At 42.2% G+C, this 14165-nt stretch overlaps 1 protein-coding gene across 1 annotated transcript in view; it reads right to left on the reverse strand.

Annotated features, from left to right (window-relative positions):
* The window catches only part of LSS (lanosterol synthase), a 30237-nt gene that overhangs the window by 5295 nt on the left and 10777 nt on the right, over nt 1–14165 (reverse strand). Inside the window, exons 14-21 of the mRNA XM_073646762.1 lie at nt 13572–13622; nt 13215–13364; nt 13034–13130; nt 8307–8412; nt 7696–7761; nt 6693–6773; nt 5215–5379; nt 4494–4572 (exon numbers count right to left, since the gene is read on the reverse strand). Of these exons, the coding sequence (XP_073502863.1) occupies nt 4494–4572; nt 5215–5379; nt 6693–6773; nt 7696–7761; nt 8307–8412; nt 13034–13130; nt 13215–13364; nt 13572–13622 (795 nt within the window). The remainder of the gene's footprint in view (nt 1–4493; nt 4573–5214; nt 5380–6692; nt 6774–7695; nt 7762–8306; nt 8413–13033; nt 13131–13214; nt 13365–13571; nt 13623–14165) is intronic.

Here is a 14165-nt window from a genome sequence, read left to right on the forward strand (position 1 = left end):
TGGCAGATTTCCTTTAATGTCCGCCCAACTTTTTTGTATTTGCCTCTCCACTTTTCAGTCGCTATACCTTTATTTTTTTTTCACCGACAATGCTGCATGAAGCTCTCTTTTATGCGTCACAAAATATATATATTTTTAGCACTATAGTAACTACATATAAGTTACTATCCAATTTAGATATTTTTTTTGTGATGCAAATATCGAAAAAAAAACAATTTTTGGTTTATGTTTTCGTTTTTATATATACGTTTTACTATTTATGTACCACACCAAATAACCCGTTGAATGAGCTCTTTGTTCTCTTACGATTGTGTGGCTACCTTACTGTTTTTGTAGGATTTTGTTTTTTTTTCTTACATATATTTAAAAAAATATGTATATGAAAAAAAAAACTATTTTTTTGTGGGGGAATTTTACTTTATTACTTTTTGCATGTTTTTTTAATGTACTGTATTTTTCGGACCATAAGACGCACTTTTTTCCCCCCAAATTTGGGAGGAAAATGGGGGGTGTGTCTTATGGTCCTAACGTTACCTACGGTGGTGGTGAAGTGGGAGTGCAGGGCCCTCCCTCCTTCAGGAACGCGGTGCTGGTAGCAGCGGCGGCGGCGGTAGCAGAGGTGAGGCAGAGCAGCTGGGGCCGGGACCTGTGCCTGGCTGGTACTGGTGCTGGGCTGTGAGCGGCGTCGGGCGCAGCTTTCCGGTGTGTGCGGCCATCTTCCTAGAGCTGTGATCTACAGGAAAATGACCGCCCGAGCCAGCACATGCGCAGACCGGAAGCTCCGGCGGACATTTTCCTGTAGATCACAGCTCTAGGAAGATGGCCGCGCACACCGGAAACTTGCGCACGCCGCTCTGCTTCGCCGCCCGATGCCGCTCCCAACCCGGCACCAGCCCCAGCCCAGTACAGGCCCCAGCAAGAAGCCTCAGCCCCAGTCCCAGCCCCAGCCAGAGGCCTCGGCCCCAGCCTCAGCCACAGGCCTCAGCATAGGAACTGGCCCAGCACAGGCTCCTTAACATCTTCAGCCGCCGGCTTCCTGAGGGACCCAGCCTCCTGTGACCCTTGCTCCACCACCACCCACGTAAGATACTGTACCTATTCAGACTATAAGATGGACCCCCATCTTATAAAAAATATTTTTTCTATTTTCCACCCCAAAATTTGGGGTGCGTCTTGTGGTCCGGTGCATCTCATAGTCCAAAAAATACTGTATATATTATCTTTTAAATAATTTGTTACCCAATAGATCAGAGATCTGCATGGAACATCTTTTATTGAGCTTTCCACCCCACACACACACTGTAACTGGGGCATCTATGGGAGCCCCAGTTCCAGGGGAAAACAGACACTACTTTGACATTGGCCACTGGCTGAGCTGATTTGTCTTTGCCTAGGACCCAGCAACTTTATTATGCCAGCAGATACCCGGCAATCATGTGATCGCCATGTTCTACATTAAAGGGAATCTGTCAGTAAGATAAACCCTCCTAAGTCGTCTATATGGGCATGCAGGTCATAGAAAGTTAAGTAAAATGAAACCTTGATATCTGTGATCTGATGTCTTATTCCTGAGAAATCCATATATTTCTTAATATATAAATGAGCGGTTAAGATCTATGGTCTGGACATAAATCTCCCTAACAACCTGCATCCAGGGCTTATTTTGAATGTAAGGTGGTGTTAACAGTGAGACATGTACTGACTGACAGCCCACTCTCCTGGTCAGCAATGCCAATGCTTCTGCACACCAAACAGCGGTCATTGAGTGCTATGTAGCCAGTGAAATAGAAGACAAAAGCAGTAATAATCCACTTCTGTCTTCTCCCCAGAGTCTGTATTTGACAGCCGGAGACAGAACCTGCTCCTCCTAATAGCAGAAGCTTTAACCCTGTCCTGTAATTTATTTTTTTAAACTTGTTTTATTGAAGATTATACATCACAACAAGGTCACATCATAGAACAAAAGAACAAACAGCATTTCTCATTAACAATGTCTGCCAAAGGTAACCTTGCCTTTAAATAGGTATTCCCATCAAGATCCAATCCCAATATGTAATAGGTGTAATAATAAATATATTAGCAAATACCTCCAATTAGAAATGTAGTATAGTTTTTCTGATTCGCTATATCTCTTTCCTCATGTGTAGGCCTTGCAGGACCTTAGGAATCCATGGTTACGACCACTAGCAACTAGCTAACAGTCACTATCTCAGTGGTCGTAACCATGGATACCTACAGTGGGTACGGAAAGTATTCAGACCCCTTTAAATTTTTCACTCTTTGTTTCATTGCAGCCATTTGGTAAATTCTAAAAAGTTCATTTTTTCCTCATTAAAGTTCACTCTGCACCCCATCTTGATTGAAAAAAACAGAAATGTAGAAATTTTTGCAAATTTATTAAAAAAAGAAAAACTGAAATATCACATGGTCATAAGTATTCAGACCCTTTGCTCAGTACTGAGTAGAAGCACCCCTTTGAGCTAGTACAGCCATGAGTCTTCTTGGGAATGATACCACAAGTTTTTCACACCTAGATTTGGGGATCCTTTGCCATTCTTCCTTGCAGATCCTCTCCAGTTCCGTCAGGTTGGATGGTGAACGTTGGTGGACAGCCATTTTCAGGTCTCGCCAGAGATGCTCAACTGGGTTTAGGTCAGGGCTCTGGCTGGGCCAGTCAAGAATAGTCACAGAGTTGTTCTGAAGCCACTCCTTTGTTATTTTAGCTGTGTGCTTAGGTTCATTGTCTTGTTGGAAGGTGAACCTTCGGCCAAGCCTGGGGTTCAGAGCACTCTGGAAGAGGTTTTCATCCAGGATATCTCTGTACTTGGCCGCATTCATGTTTCCTTCAATTGCAACCAGTCATCCTGTCCTTATAGCTGAAAAACACCCCCATAGCATGATGTTGCCACCACCATGTTTTACTGTTGGAATTGTATTGGGCAGGTGATGAGGAGAGCCTGGTTTTCTCCACACATACCGCTTAGAATTATCACCAAAAAGTTCTATCTTCTTCTCATCAGACCAGAGAATCTTATTTCTCATAGTCTGGGAGTCATTCATGTGTTTTTGAGCAAAGTCTATGCAGGCTTTCATATGTCTTGCAGTGAGGAGAGGCTTCCGTGGGCCACTCTGCCATTAAGGCCCGACTGGTGGAGGGCTGCAGTGATAGTTGACTTTGTGGAACTTTCTCCCATCTCCCTACTGCATCTCTTTAGCTCAGCCACAGTGATCTTGGGGCTTTTCTTTACCTCTCTCACCAAGGCTCTTCTCCCACGATTGCTCAGTATGGCTGGACGGCCAGGTCTAGGAAGACTTCTGGTGGTCCCAAACTTCTTCCATTTAAGGATTATGGAGGCCACTGTGCTCTTAGGAACCTTTAGTAATGCAGAAATTCTTTTGTAACCTTGGCCAGATCTGTGCCTGGCCACAATTCTGTCTCTGAGTTCCTTGGGCAGTTCCTTTGAGCTCATGATTCTCATTTTGTCTGACATGCACTGTGAGCTGTGAGGTCTTATATAGACAGGTGTGTGCCTTTCCAAATCAAGTCCTATCAGTTTAATTAAACACAGCTGGACTCCAATGAAGGAGTAGAACCATCTCAAGGAGGATCACAAGGAAATGAACAGCATGTGACTTAAATATGACTGTCTGGGCAAAGGGTCTGAATACTTATGACCATGTGATATTTCAGTTTTTCTTTTTTAATAAATTTGCAAAAATTTCTGCATTTCTGTTTTTTTTTCAGTGTAGATGGGGTGCAGAGTGTACATTAATGAGAAAAAAAATGAACTTTTTAGAATTTACTAAATGGCTGCAATGAAACAAAGAGTGAAAATTTTAAAGGGGTCTGAATACTTTCCGTACCCACTGTATTTGCTAATATTACTATTATTACACCTATTGCATACTGGAATTGGATCTTGGAGATGGGAATACCCCTTTAACATACCATGGGTCTAATATCTTAACCAAAAGCATAAGACAACTGTGTCAGGCACCAAATATCACTTACATTATCATGAGAGAATACTCCAAGGCTTCCATATTTTACCTTTGTTTTTTTACAATGAAAGCAGTTTTAGGTTGTTTAATATACAGCTCTGGAAAAAATTAAGAGACCACTGAACAGTTTTCTATTGGAAAGCACGGAAAGACTGGTGGAAAGCTGTGATTAAAAATCATGGTTATTCCACCAAATATTGATTTGTGAACTCTTCCTGGGTTAAAACATGAGTCATTTGAGGTCTGAAAGCACTGTGTTTCTTTTTTAGTATTTTGACGCTTTATCATTTGCTGCAAATAAATACAAAATTTTTAGCTTTGAATTTCGGAGACATGAGGTCAGTAGTTTATAGACTAAAACAACAATGTACATTTCACTCAAAAAAATACCTATAAAGAGAAAAATCTGAGAAACTGAAAATTTTGCAGTGGTCTCTTAATTTTTGCCAGAGCTGTATATGTATTTTATGTGTTTCTATTCTCTGCTGTACCTGAGGCCAGTCTCCATTGCTGAGTTGCTTCTCCAATAGCAGTTTTACTCCTCTCTCCAAAACAGCAACATTAGGAAACCTGCAAAACATCTGCAAACTCAACAGAATGCTTATACCACACAGATCCAACCTCGTCATCAGTGCAGCACATAAAAACCATGTCGCATTCACACATCTGTGCGTCACGGTCTGAGCACGGACCATAATCCATGGACTGTCCACGGGTCTCCTGATCCAAACTTGACAGCCTCATAAGCATATATGATGCTGCTAAGTTTGTCTCAGGAGACCCCCTGACAGTCCATTGATCCATGCTCGGACCGTGATGTGTGAATGCGGCTTAAAACTACTTTATGAAACAATGTTAGCTTGATGCCTCACACACGTGGCTGCGGATTGTCCTCTAGATCACTCTATTCTCTACTGTGAGGTCACATACACTGGCACCATATCTCTGGTAACACGCACTGTCAACCTTTATAAATCTCAATGCGAAGAGAAAATCCCGCACCTTTCATTATAAAAACTTGACAAGCTTTGTTATATATCCAAAAATGTATTTAGGACAAAGACTAAAGGTACATTACCGACGCGTTTCAGACTGCAAATAATCCTTCAACGTAGCCTCATATTTATAACATGATTTTTGCATGTGACTAGCTTTTAACCATAGTTAGCGGTAAACATCAGATTATACATAATTGTATATGCTGTATCCTACCTGACAGCCATCAGACCCAGCAATGCCCAGCAGGTGTTGTGTAGCTGAGAGCTGGCGCTCTGAACGTATCTTCTCTCTTCACATGATTCAAAGTCTTCCCCCCAGCCTCCATCTTCCATTTGGTGAGAGAGAAGAAAATCACAGGCACGGGTGACCTCTGGGCAACTGAATAGTGTAAGATAGACAAAAGTGGACCAGTAGGAATTAATTCATTTCACAAATGCAAGCCATTCCTCACTCTGCTAAGTTGTTCTTTGGTTCTAGGCAGTGAATATTTGTAACATAAATCCCTGTTAAGAGTTAAATGGGTATTCCCATCTCTAAGATCCTATATGTAGTAGGTGGAATAATAATAATAAAATCAAATACCTTCAATTAGAAATGTACTATAGTTCTTCTGATTAGCTGTGTCGCTTATCCCATGTGCTAGGCATTGCAGTAGCTTAGGTATCCATGGTTGTGACCACTAGCAACTAACTGTCATTATGCTAGTGTCACGGGTGTGTCCGATGTAACAGACAGTCACTCTGCAGCTGGCTGCAGAAGGTCACTTTGTTTGGCATTGCAGACCCCTTCTTAATCCGTCTGCTTTTAGAACCCAGCGGCTACCTCCCTACAGCTCTAATTGAGACACCCTGGTCTGGGTGTTTAAAACCTCTCAGTCTGCTTCTGGGACTCGCCGGTGATATTTCTATGTTTCTTGGCTCTGGCTGGAGTACTAGCAGGTTCTTCTCTGCTGTCCTTGGAAGACTGTTGGCGTTCTCCTCTGGTGTCTGCTCAAGCTAAGTTATCCCCTTTTGTTTATCTCCCTTGTTGTCTTTAGTTTATAGTGGGGATTGACCAGTGCTCACCCCCTCCTTATTCCCTATATTCTTGTTCGGCGATTGGGGAGGAACCAATATAGGGACGGTAGGGGAGGCAGGGAGATATTAGATTTGCCTAGAGGTCTCCACTCCCCCTTTTCCTAGTGTTTGGGCATCCTTCCCCTCATCCCTTTGTGTTGCACTTAATCATTCCCACACTGTGACAGCCAGTAGTTGTAACCATGGATACCTAAGCTACTGCAATGCCCTGCACATGGGATAAGTATCATAGTGAATCAAAACAACTAAACAACATTTCTAATTGGAGGTGTTTGCTAATATTATAATTATTGCACCTACTACATATTGGGATAGGATCTTGGCGATGGGAATACCCCTTTAACAGAACTGAAGAAAGTTTCTCCATCATGATTAGGGCTTTAGAAATAGTCAGGGTCAACGTCTTTACTCCCAACTTGTATTTTTTTGTAGCTAAAAGCATCAAAAAGTGATGGTAGATAACATTTTTTTAAATCAGCTGGGCTAATAATATCCCCTTATACAACCTGAGTGAACAGTTACAATGACTGCACATAACTAAACAACCAAAATATCAGACATTGTTTGTGTGTATGTATGTGTCAGCTTTTTATGGGACTCCTTGATGACACTCACCCATCTGAGTAGTTATATCCCATGCAAGCAAAGGCCTCCAGTCCAAACCATATGCCATATGTAAAGCACACACCCCAGGACCTGGATAACATGGAGAAATATGAGAATATAACATTACCGTAAACTAAAAAAAAAAAAAATACATTTCTTGTTATTAGAATTGGGGGGCACAACATCATTGGTATAGAATCTGCCATTAGGAGGCTGACACTAGGTACAATAAAAAGTAAACCGGAGGGGGGTGATACTGAAGGCGCCACACAGGAGAATATTTGGAGGGCAGCAGCTTCACACTGTGGCTTTTTAATGCAAATTTTCTGGTGGGATATTGATTGTCTCTCTGCTAAAAACAAAATCGCTATCATTCCAAGAGGCCCATTGCTATTACCAAGAAAATTGGACTTTTGCACTTGTAAAACCCCTTTCCTATTGAATACACTTGGGCACACACATCCCACCCTATTCTTATTTTACTACTCTCCAGGGTTGATTCTGGATGCCTCTGGGCATGGCTCTCTTCCTCGGGTTCAGGTCAGGTTGGTTCTACTTCTTACAGATTATTTTTTTGCTCTCCCACTGTCAGTCTACTACTGGAAGGTCCTATAACCAAGGTGCTGCGTTCCTTAATGTATTCATCGACAAAGGAATTCCATCAAAAGTACAAAACAATAAAACTTTCACACTCCTTATCTATGAACTGCTAAAATATTTACAGCCAGGAATGTTTATCTCTCCCATAGTAATAGCTCTGCTTTACGTCACCTGTCTCATCTATTGCATTATTTCTGTGCCATATTGTGTATAAATATGTGACTCTTCAGATTTTGGGTTATACTAGAATGATGAAGAGGAATGAGTAGTCTTGAAAGCTTGCAACAGGTTACCATCTTTTCAGTTAGCCATTAAAAGTTATCAACCACTGAGGACTCTCAAATCTAAATATTTATCAAAAGTCCAAAAAAAAAAAAAAATCGAAATTATAACACAGTTCTATAATACTTACCCTTCCCAGGATCCATCTTTTCGCTGAACCCGGCGACAGTAATCCAGGCCTTGTTTGAGAGTTTCCCTAAGTGGAGCAGAAAAAAAGTCCAGATCAGAAAATCAGTACAGTCGCATACTAAAGAAAGATTCCTTTCCCTACGAGGGCCATTTGATTTCCCTGCCAGGAAGGCAACTATGGCCAAGAAGTACAGTACTGTGTATGCAATGCCACAATCCTAAAAGTGGCAGTGCAGTGGTAATATCAGAGTTAGATCAATTACAAGCGTTAATATATTACTGGAAGGTACTTTAAGATGAAAAATCCTTAAAGGGGTTTTCTGGTCATAAGATACTGATGACTTTTCCTTTGGATGGGTCATCAATATCAGATTGGGTGCTGGGTATATGCCCACAACCACACTAATCAACTTCATTCAAAGTGTAGCAGCCGCTGTCAGGTACTGCAGAACAGCTCCTACTCAAGAGAATAGGTCATCAATATCTTCTAACCACACAACCCCTTTACATGAGTTTGTCATAAAGCTTAAAGGCAAATATATACAGTGCATCATTTTATGAACATGAGGAATATGTAATGTTGCCTTAGAGGAAGAATGAATGACAAATTACCCGATTTCATGTGCTCTGTAGTCCGGGTCCCAGGCTTGGTAATGTTTCAAGGCTTGCATTGCAGCAGATGTGCACTCGACATAGGTGTAGTCAATCATGATATCTCCTGCAGTAAGTGAATGCATTGAATGTGATCTCGATGCTCCACATCAGGTTGTATTCATTACATTACTATGTACACAGGGCCGCCATAAGGGCATTACTGCCCTTACTACTGTATGGGGCCCAGTGAACAGAGGTAAAGAGAGGGGGCCCTTGCCCGATCCGGGCCCCCCTCTTGTGCTTTTGCTCACAAGGCCTTGGGGTATCGTGTGCCGGAGCGCGGCCACCGGTGACGTATATCTCGGCACCGGGAGCCTTGGAGCTCTCACAGCCGTCAAAACTGAACGGCTGTGCAGCTCCAAGGGAGTCCCTCCGCCTTTTCTGTAACGCGCTGGAGTCGGCGCGTACGGGATGACGTCATTGCATACTTTGCCAGCATCGAACGCCAGGATGCCAGTCCGGAAGTGGAGCTGCGTCTGCAGGGTATCGTATGGAAGGTAAGTATGAAAAGTTTTTTTTTTTTTTTAATACAATTAATTAAATGGTCTTAGGGGGTTGGGGAGAGCTAATGATGAACTGGGATTGGGAGGTGAGGAGAGCTAATGATGAATGAGGGGTGGAGAGAGCACATGATGAACTGGGAGTGAGGGTGGTGAGAGCAAATGATAAACTGGGTGAGGGGTGTGGGGAGAGCACATGATAAATTGAGAGTGGAGGGTGGGGAGAGCTAATGAACTGTGAGTGGGGAGAGGACATAATGAACTGGGAGTGGGGGTGGGGAAAGCAAATTAACTGATAGTGGGGAGAGCACATGATGAATTGGGAGTGGGGGATGGTGAGAGCAAATGATGAGCTAGGAGAGGGGAGTGGGGAGAGCACCTGATGAATTGGGAGTGGGGGGGTGGGAGAGCTAATGAACTGGGAGTGGGGAGCGCACATGATGAACTCTGAGTGGGAGGTGGGGAGAGCTAATGATGAACTGGGAGTGGGAGGGTGGAGAGAGCACATGATGAACTGTGAGTGGGGGGTGGGGAGAGCTAATGAACTGCGAGTAGGGGGGAGAGCACGTGATGAACTGGGAGTGGGGGGGGGGCACATGATGAACTTGGATTGGGGGGAGGTGAGAACATATGATGAATTGGGAGTGGGGAGAGCAAATGATGAACTGGGAGTGGGGAGAACTAATGATGAATTGGGAGTGGGGGATGGGAAGAGCAAATAATGAATAGAGGGTGGGGGACAGGGAGAGCAAATGATGAATTGAACGTGGCGGGGAGAGAAAATTATAATGAATTGAGGGTGGGACAGAGTAAATAATGATTAAGTGGGGTTGGGAGAGAGGACATGACAAAATGAATTGGGGCGGAGAGGGGCATGTAAATATAATGAATCGGGAGAGTGGGGACATTGAGGATGACGGAGTGTGACTGGTAATGAATTGGAGTTAACAGTACAGGTGCTAATTAATTTATATATTTATTAGATGAGGAAAGTGGCTATTTATAGTTAGTAGGGGCGCAGTGGTGGATTACAATATATATTTGGAATGGTGGGTTGCGCAATAACTAATTATATATTAATGGTGGGTGCACATCTGTATTCAGCTGCATAGTGTATAAGTTGGGGAATGTGCTCTAGATAACTGTGTGTTATTGTATGCAGAGATGAGTCCTGGCCGGAAGAAGCGATGGTGGTCTGCGCTGGATGAAGGACTTCAACTAAAGACATCACTGGTGAGTCAGTGTGTTATCTGTACACTGACACTATATACTATGTACAAAGCTCCTGTGTATAATGTCACTGGTGATCCCTGTATTACCTGTACACTATATACAGAGCTCCTGTGTATAATGTCACTGGTGATCCCGGTATTACCTGTACATTATATACAGACCTCCTGTGTATAATGTCACTGGTGATCACTGTATTACCTGTACACTATACACTATATGCATAGCTCCTGTGTATAATGTCACCGGTGATCCCTATATTACCTGTACACTACAGTGGTGGCCAAAAGTATTGGCACCCCTGCACTACTGTCAGATAATACTCAGTTTCTTCCTGAAAATGATTGCAATCACAAAGTCTTTGGTCTTATTATCTTCATTTAATTTGTCTTCAATGAAAAAACACAAAAAGAATTGTCCTAAAGCCAAATTGGATATAATTCCACACCAAACCTAAAAAAGGGGATGGACAAAAGTATTGGCACTGTTTGAAAAATCATGTGATGCTTCTCTAATTCGTGTAATTAACAGCACCTGTAACTTACCTGTGGCACCTAACAGGTGTTGGCAATAACTAAATCACACTTGCAGCCAGTTAACATGGATTAAAGTTGACTCAACCTCTGTCCTGTGTCCTTGTGTGTACCACATTGAGGATGGAGAAAAGAAAGAAGACCAAAGAACAGTCTGAGGACTTGAGAAACCAAATTGTGAGGAAGCATGAGCAATCTCAAGGCTACAAGTCCATCTCCAAAGACCTGAATGTTCCTGTGTCTTCCGTGCACACTGTCATCAAGAAGTTTAAAGCCCATGGCACTGTGGCTAACCTCCCTAGATGTGGACGGAAAAGAAAAATTGACGAGAGATTTCAACGCAAGATTGTGCGGATGGTGGATAAAGAACCTCGACTAACATCCAAACAAGTTCAAGCTACCCTGCAGTCCGAGGGTACAACAGTGTCAGCCCGTACTATCCGTCGGCGTCTGAATGAAAAGGGACTGTATGGTAGGATACCCAGGAAGACCCCACTTCTTACCCCGAGACATAAAAAAGCCAGGCTGGAGTTTGCCAAAATCTACCTGAGAAAGCCTAAAACGTTTTGGAAGAATGTTCTCTGGTCAGATGAGACAAAAGTAGAGCTTTTTGGGAAAAAGCATCAACATAGAGTGTACAGGAAAAAAAAGAGGCATTCAAAGAAAAGAACACGGTCCCTACAATCAAACATGGCGGAGGTTCCCTGATGTTTTGGGGTTGCTTTGCTGCCTCTGGCACTGGACTGCTTGACCGTGTGCATGGCATTATGAAGTCTGAAGACTACCAACAAATTTTGCAGCATAATGTAGGGCCCAGTGTGAGAAAGCTGGGTCTCCCTCAGAGGTCATGGGTCTTCCAGCAGAACAATGACCTAAAACACACTTCCAAAAGCACTATAAAATGGTTTGAGAGAAAGCACTGGAGACTTCTAAGGTGGCCAGCAATGAGTCCAGACCTGAATCCCATAGAACACCTGTGGAGAGATCTCCAAATGGCAGTTTGGAGAAGGCACCCTTCAAATATCAGGGACCTGGAGCAGTTTGCCAAAGAAGAATGGTCTACAATTCCAGCAGAGCATTGTAAGAAACTCATTGATGGTTACCGGAAGCGGTTGTTCGCAGTTATTTTGGCTAAAGGTTGTGCAACCAAGTATTAGGCTGAGGGTGCCAATACTTTTGTCTGGCCCATTTTTGGAGTTTTGTGTGAAATGATCAATGATTTGATTTTTGCTTCATTCTCTTTTGTGTTTTTTCCTTGCAAGCAAATTAAATGAAGATAATAAGACCAAAGAATATGTGATTGCAATCATTTTCAGGAAGAAACTGAGTATTATCTGACAGAATTGCAGGGGTGCCAATACTTTTGGCCACCACTGTATATACAGAGCTCCCATGTATAATGTCACTGATGATCCCTGTATTACCTGTACACTGACACTATATACAGAGCTCCTGTGTATAATGTCACTGGTGATCACTCTATTACCTGTACCATCACACTATATACAAAACTCCTGTGTATAATGTCACTGATGATCCCTGTATTACTTGTACACTGACACTATATACAGAGCTCCTGTGTATAATGTCACTGGTGATCACTCTATTACCTGTACACTGACACTATACACTGTATACTATGTACAGAGCTCCTGTGTATAATGGCACTTATGGTAATATAAGTATTGTGTTTTTTTATTACTGATCAGTATTGTAGTATTCGGTCACTATGTGGTGGTAATATGTGGTATAGTCATGATGTGGTGGTATTTGTCCCTTGCATGTGGTATCATTTGGTTACGATGTGGTGGTAATATGTGGTCCGACCATGGTGTGATGGTATTCGTCCCTTGTATATGATATTATTGGTCACTATGTGGTGGTAATATGTGGTATGGACATGCTGTGGTGGTATTTGTACCTTGTATGTGGTATTATTCGGTCACTATGTGGTGGTAATATGTGGTCGGTCATGGTGTGATGGTATTTGTCCCTTTTATGTGATATTATTATCATTGGTCATTTTAAAAACTGTACGCGACACATTCCCTTAAAGAAAAATAAATAAAATATACCTAAAAAGAGTATTGGGTATTTAAGAAATGTTTAATATGTTAGAGTAGACTAGGGCCCAGCCAGAAGAGTCTACCTTGTCGTGGTGGTAGCGGCTTAAAAAATCTTTTGGCCAAAACAAAAGCTGCCGGCTATATATGTGATATGGTTCAATGGGAACTGTTAATGTGTGACTGGTGAAGACGTGGTGCAGAAGTGGAGTTTTTCCAAGAGTGGGCGGTGTGACTGTGGAGGGTTTGAGGAATGGAGGCGGAGATGGGGTGGAGCCTGGGCGGAGTCTCAAGGGGGCCTGAAAATTTTGCTAGTATGGGGCCCCGAAATTCCTGGTGGCAGCCATATATGTACATACCAAATACTTCAGATGGATTAAGCCTTTCCAACAAGCGGCCACCTCGTTTGGTTTCATAGGTAGCAAATCCCCCATCAGAATTCTTCATACTAAGTAGCTAAGACATATCAAAATTATCAAGTTACATCACAGAAGATGACCATTTCCCACATTCACACATATACAGTTGCATGTTTCTTACCACATCAACAGCATCCTGTAATCTGCTCCTTGGAATATGTTCAGATAAGAAAGAACAGTTTTCTTGGAGCAGCATTGCAGATTTCAGCCCCTCTGCAGTACAATCTGCTACAATCCAACCACAGTCCCGAGTGCTGAATGGGAATCCTCCCTGAATTACACCAAAAAGTCACCTTTAAATATCAGAATGTCATAGTGCTGAAGATACTCAAAGAAAAACAAGCCATGTGTCCACAGTCGAGTCACTGGTTAAGAAAAATGAGGTTTGTCAATATAATATAATTTGGATGGTAAACACACCTGCCCCCTCAGGAAACCTACAGATGAACATGAACACTCCTTTAGAATATATACCAACCTTGTTCATCTGTCTGTAGTATTTCTTGTACTCTGGTGGGTTATCTGGTATCTGCAACATAAGTACATTAATCATATCATACATGAGACTGATAAACACGACTGATCACTACACAAAATACAAGCCCTCATAGGACTTTGTAACCCCAAAAAACCAAACAAAAAGAAAACTTATGACTCCTTGGATGCCACAATAAATACATAAAAAACATTGTGAAGTTTTCTTTTATTAATAATGTATTACTGGTGTAACTTGTAGAGCTTGCATGTAATACAGGACAGTGCAGGCTGCTCTATTACAAACTTTTCTCATTGAATCATACAAGCTCTGTGACCTCTACCAAAGCCAATCTAAGCTCAAACTCTTGATTTATGTTCATTTTATGTGCTTTTTTTATTTTTTATATCTGAGCTTAGATTAACTTCGAGATTCATCATCTCATCTGAAGGAATGAAGACAAAATGAGCTCAAGCAGCCTTCAATGCCGCATTACCTGCAAGCTCTACAAATCAAAAGGCAGAACGTTTTAATAAAACAAACAACTGCAAAAGAACATCCAATGCAATCATAAAAAAGATTAAAAAGTGTTTATCA

The sequence above is a fragment of the Phyllobates terribilis genome, unplaced genomic scaffold (assembly GCF_046119375.1).
Source record: "Phyllobates terribilis strain yellow unplaced genomic scaffold, ASM4611937v1 Scaffold_9__5_contigs__length_417890890, whole genome shotgun sequence".
In the NCBI taxonomy this organism is placed as follows: Eukaryota; Metazoa; Chordata; class Amphibia; order Anura; family Dendrobatidae; genus Phyllobates; species Phyllobates terribilis.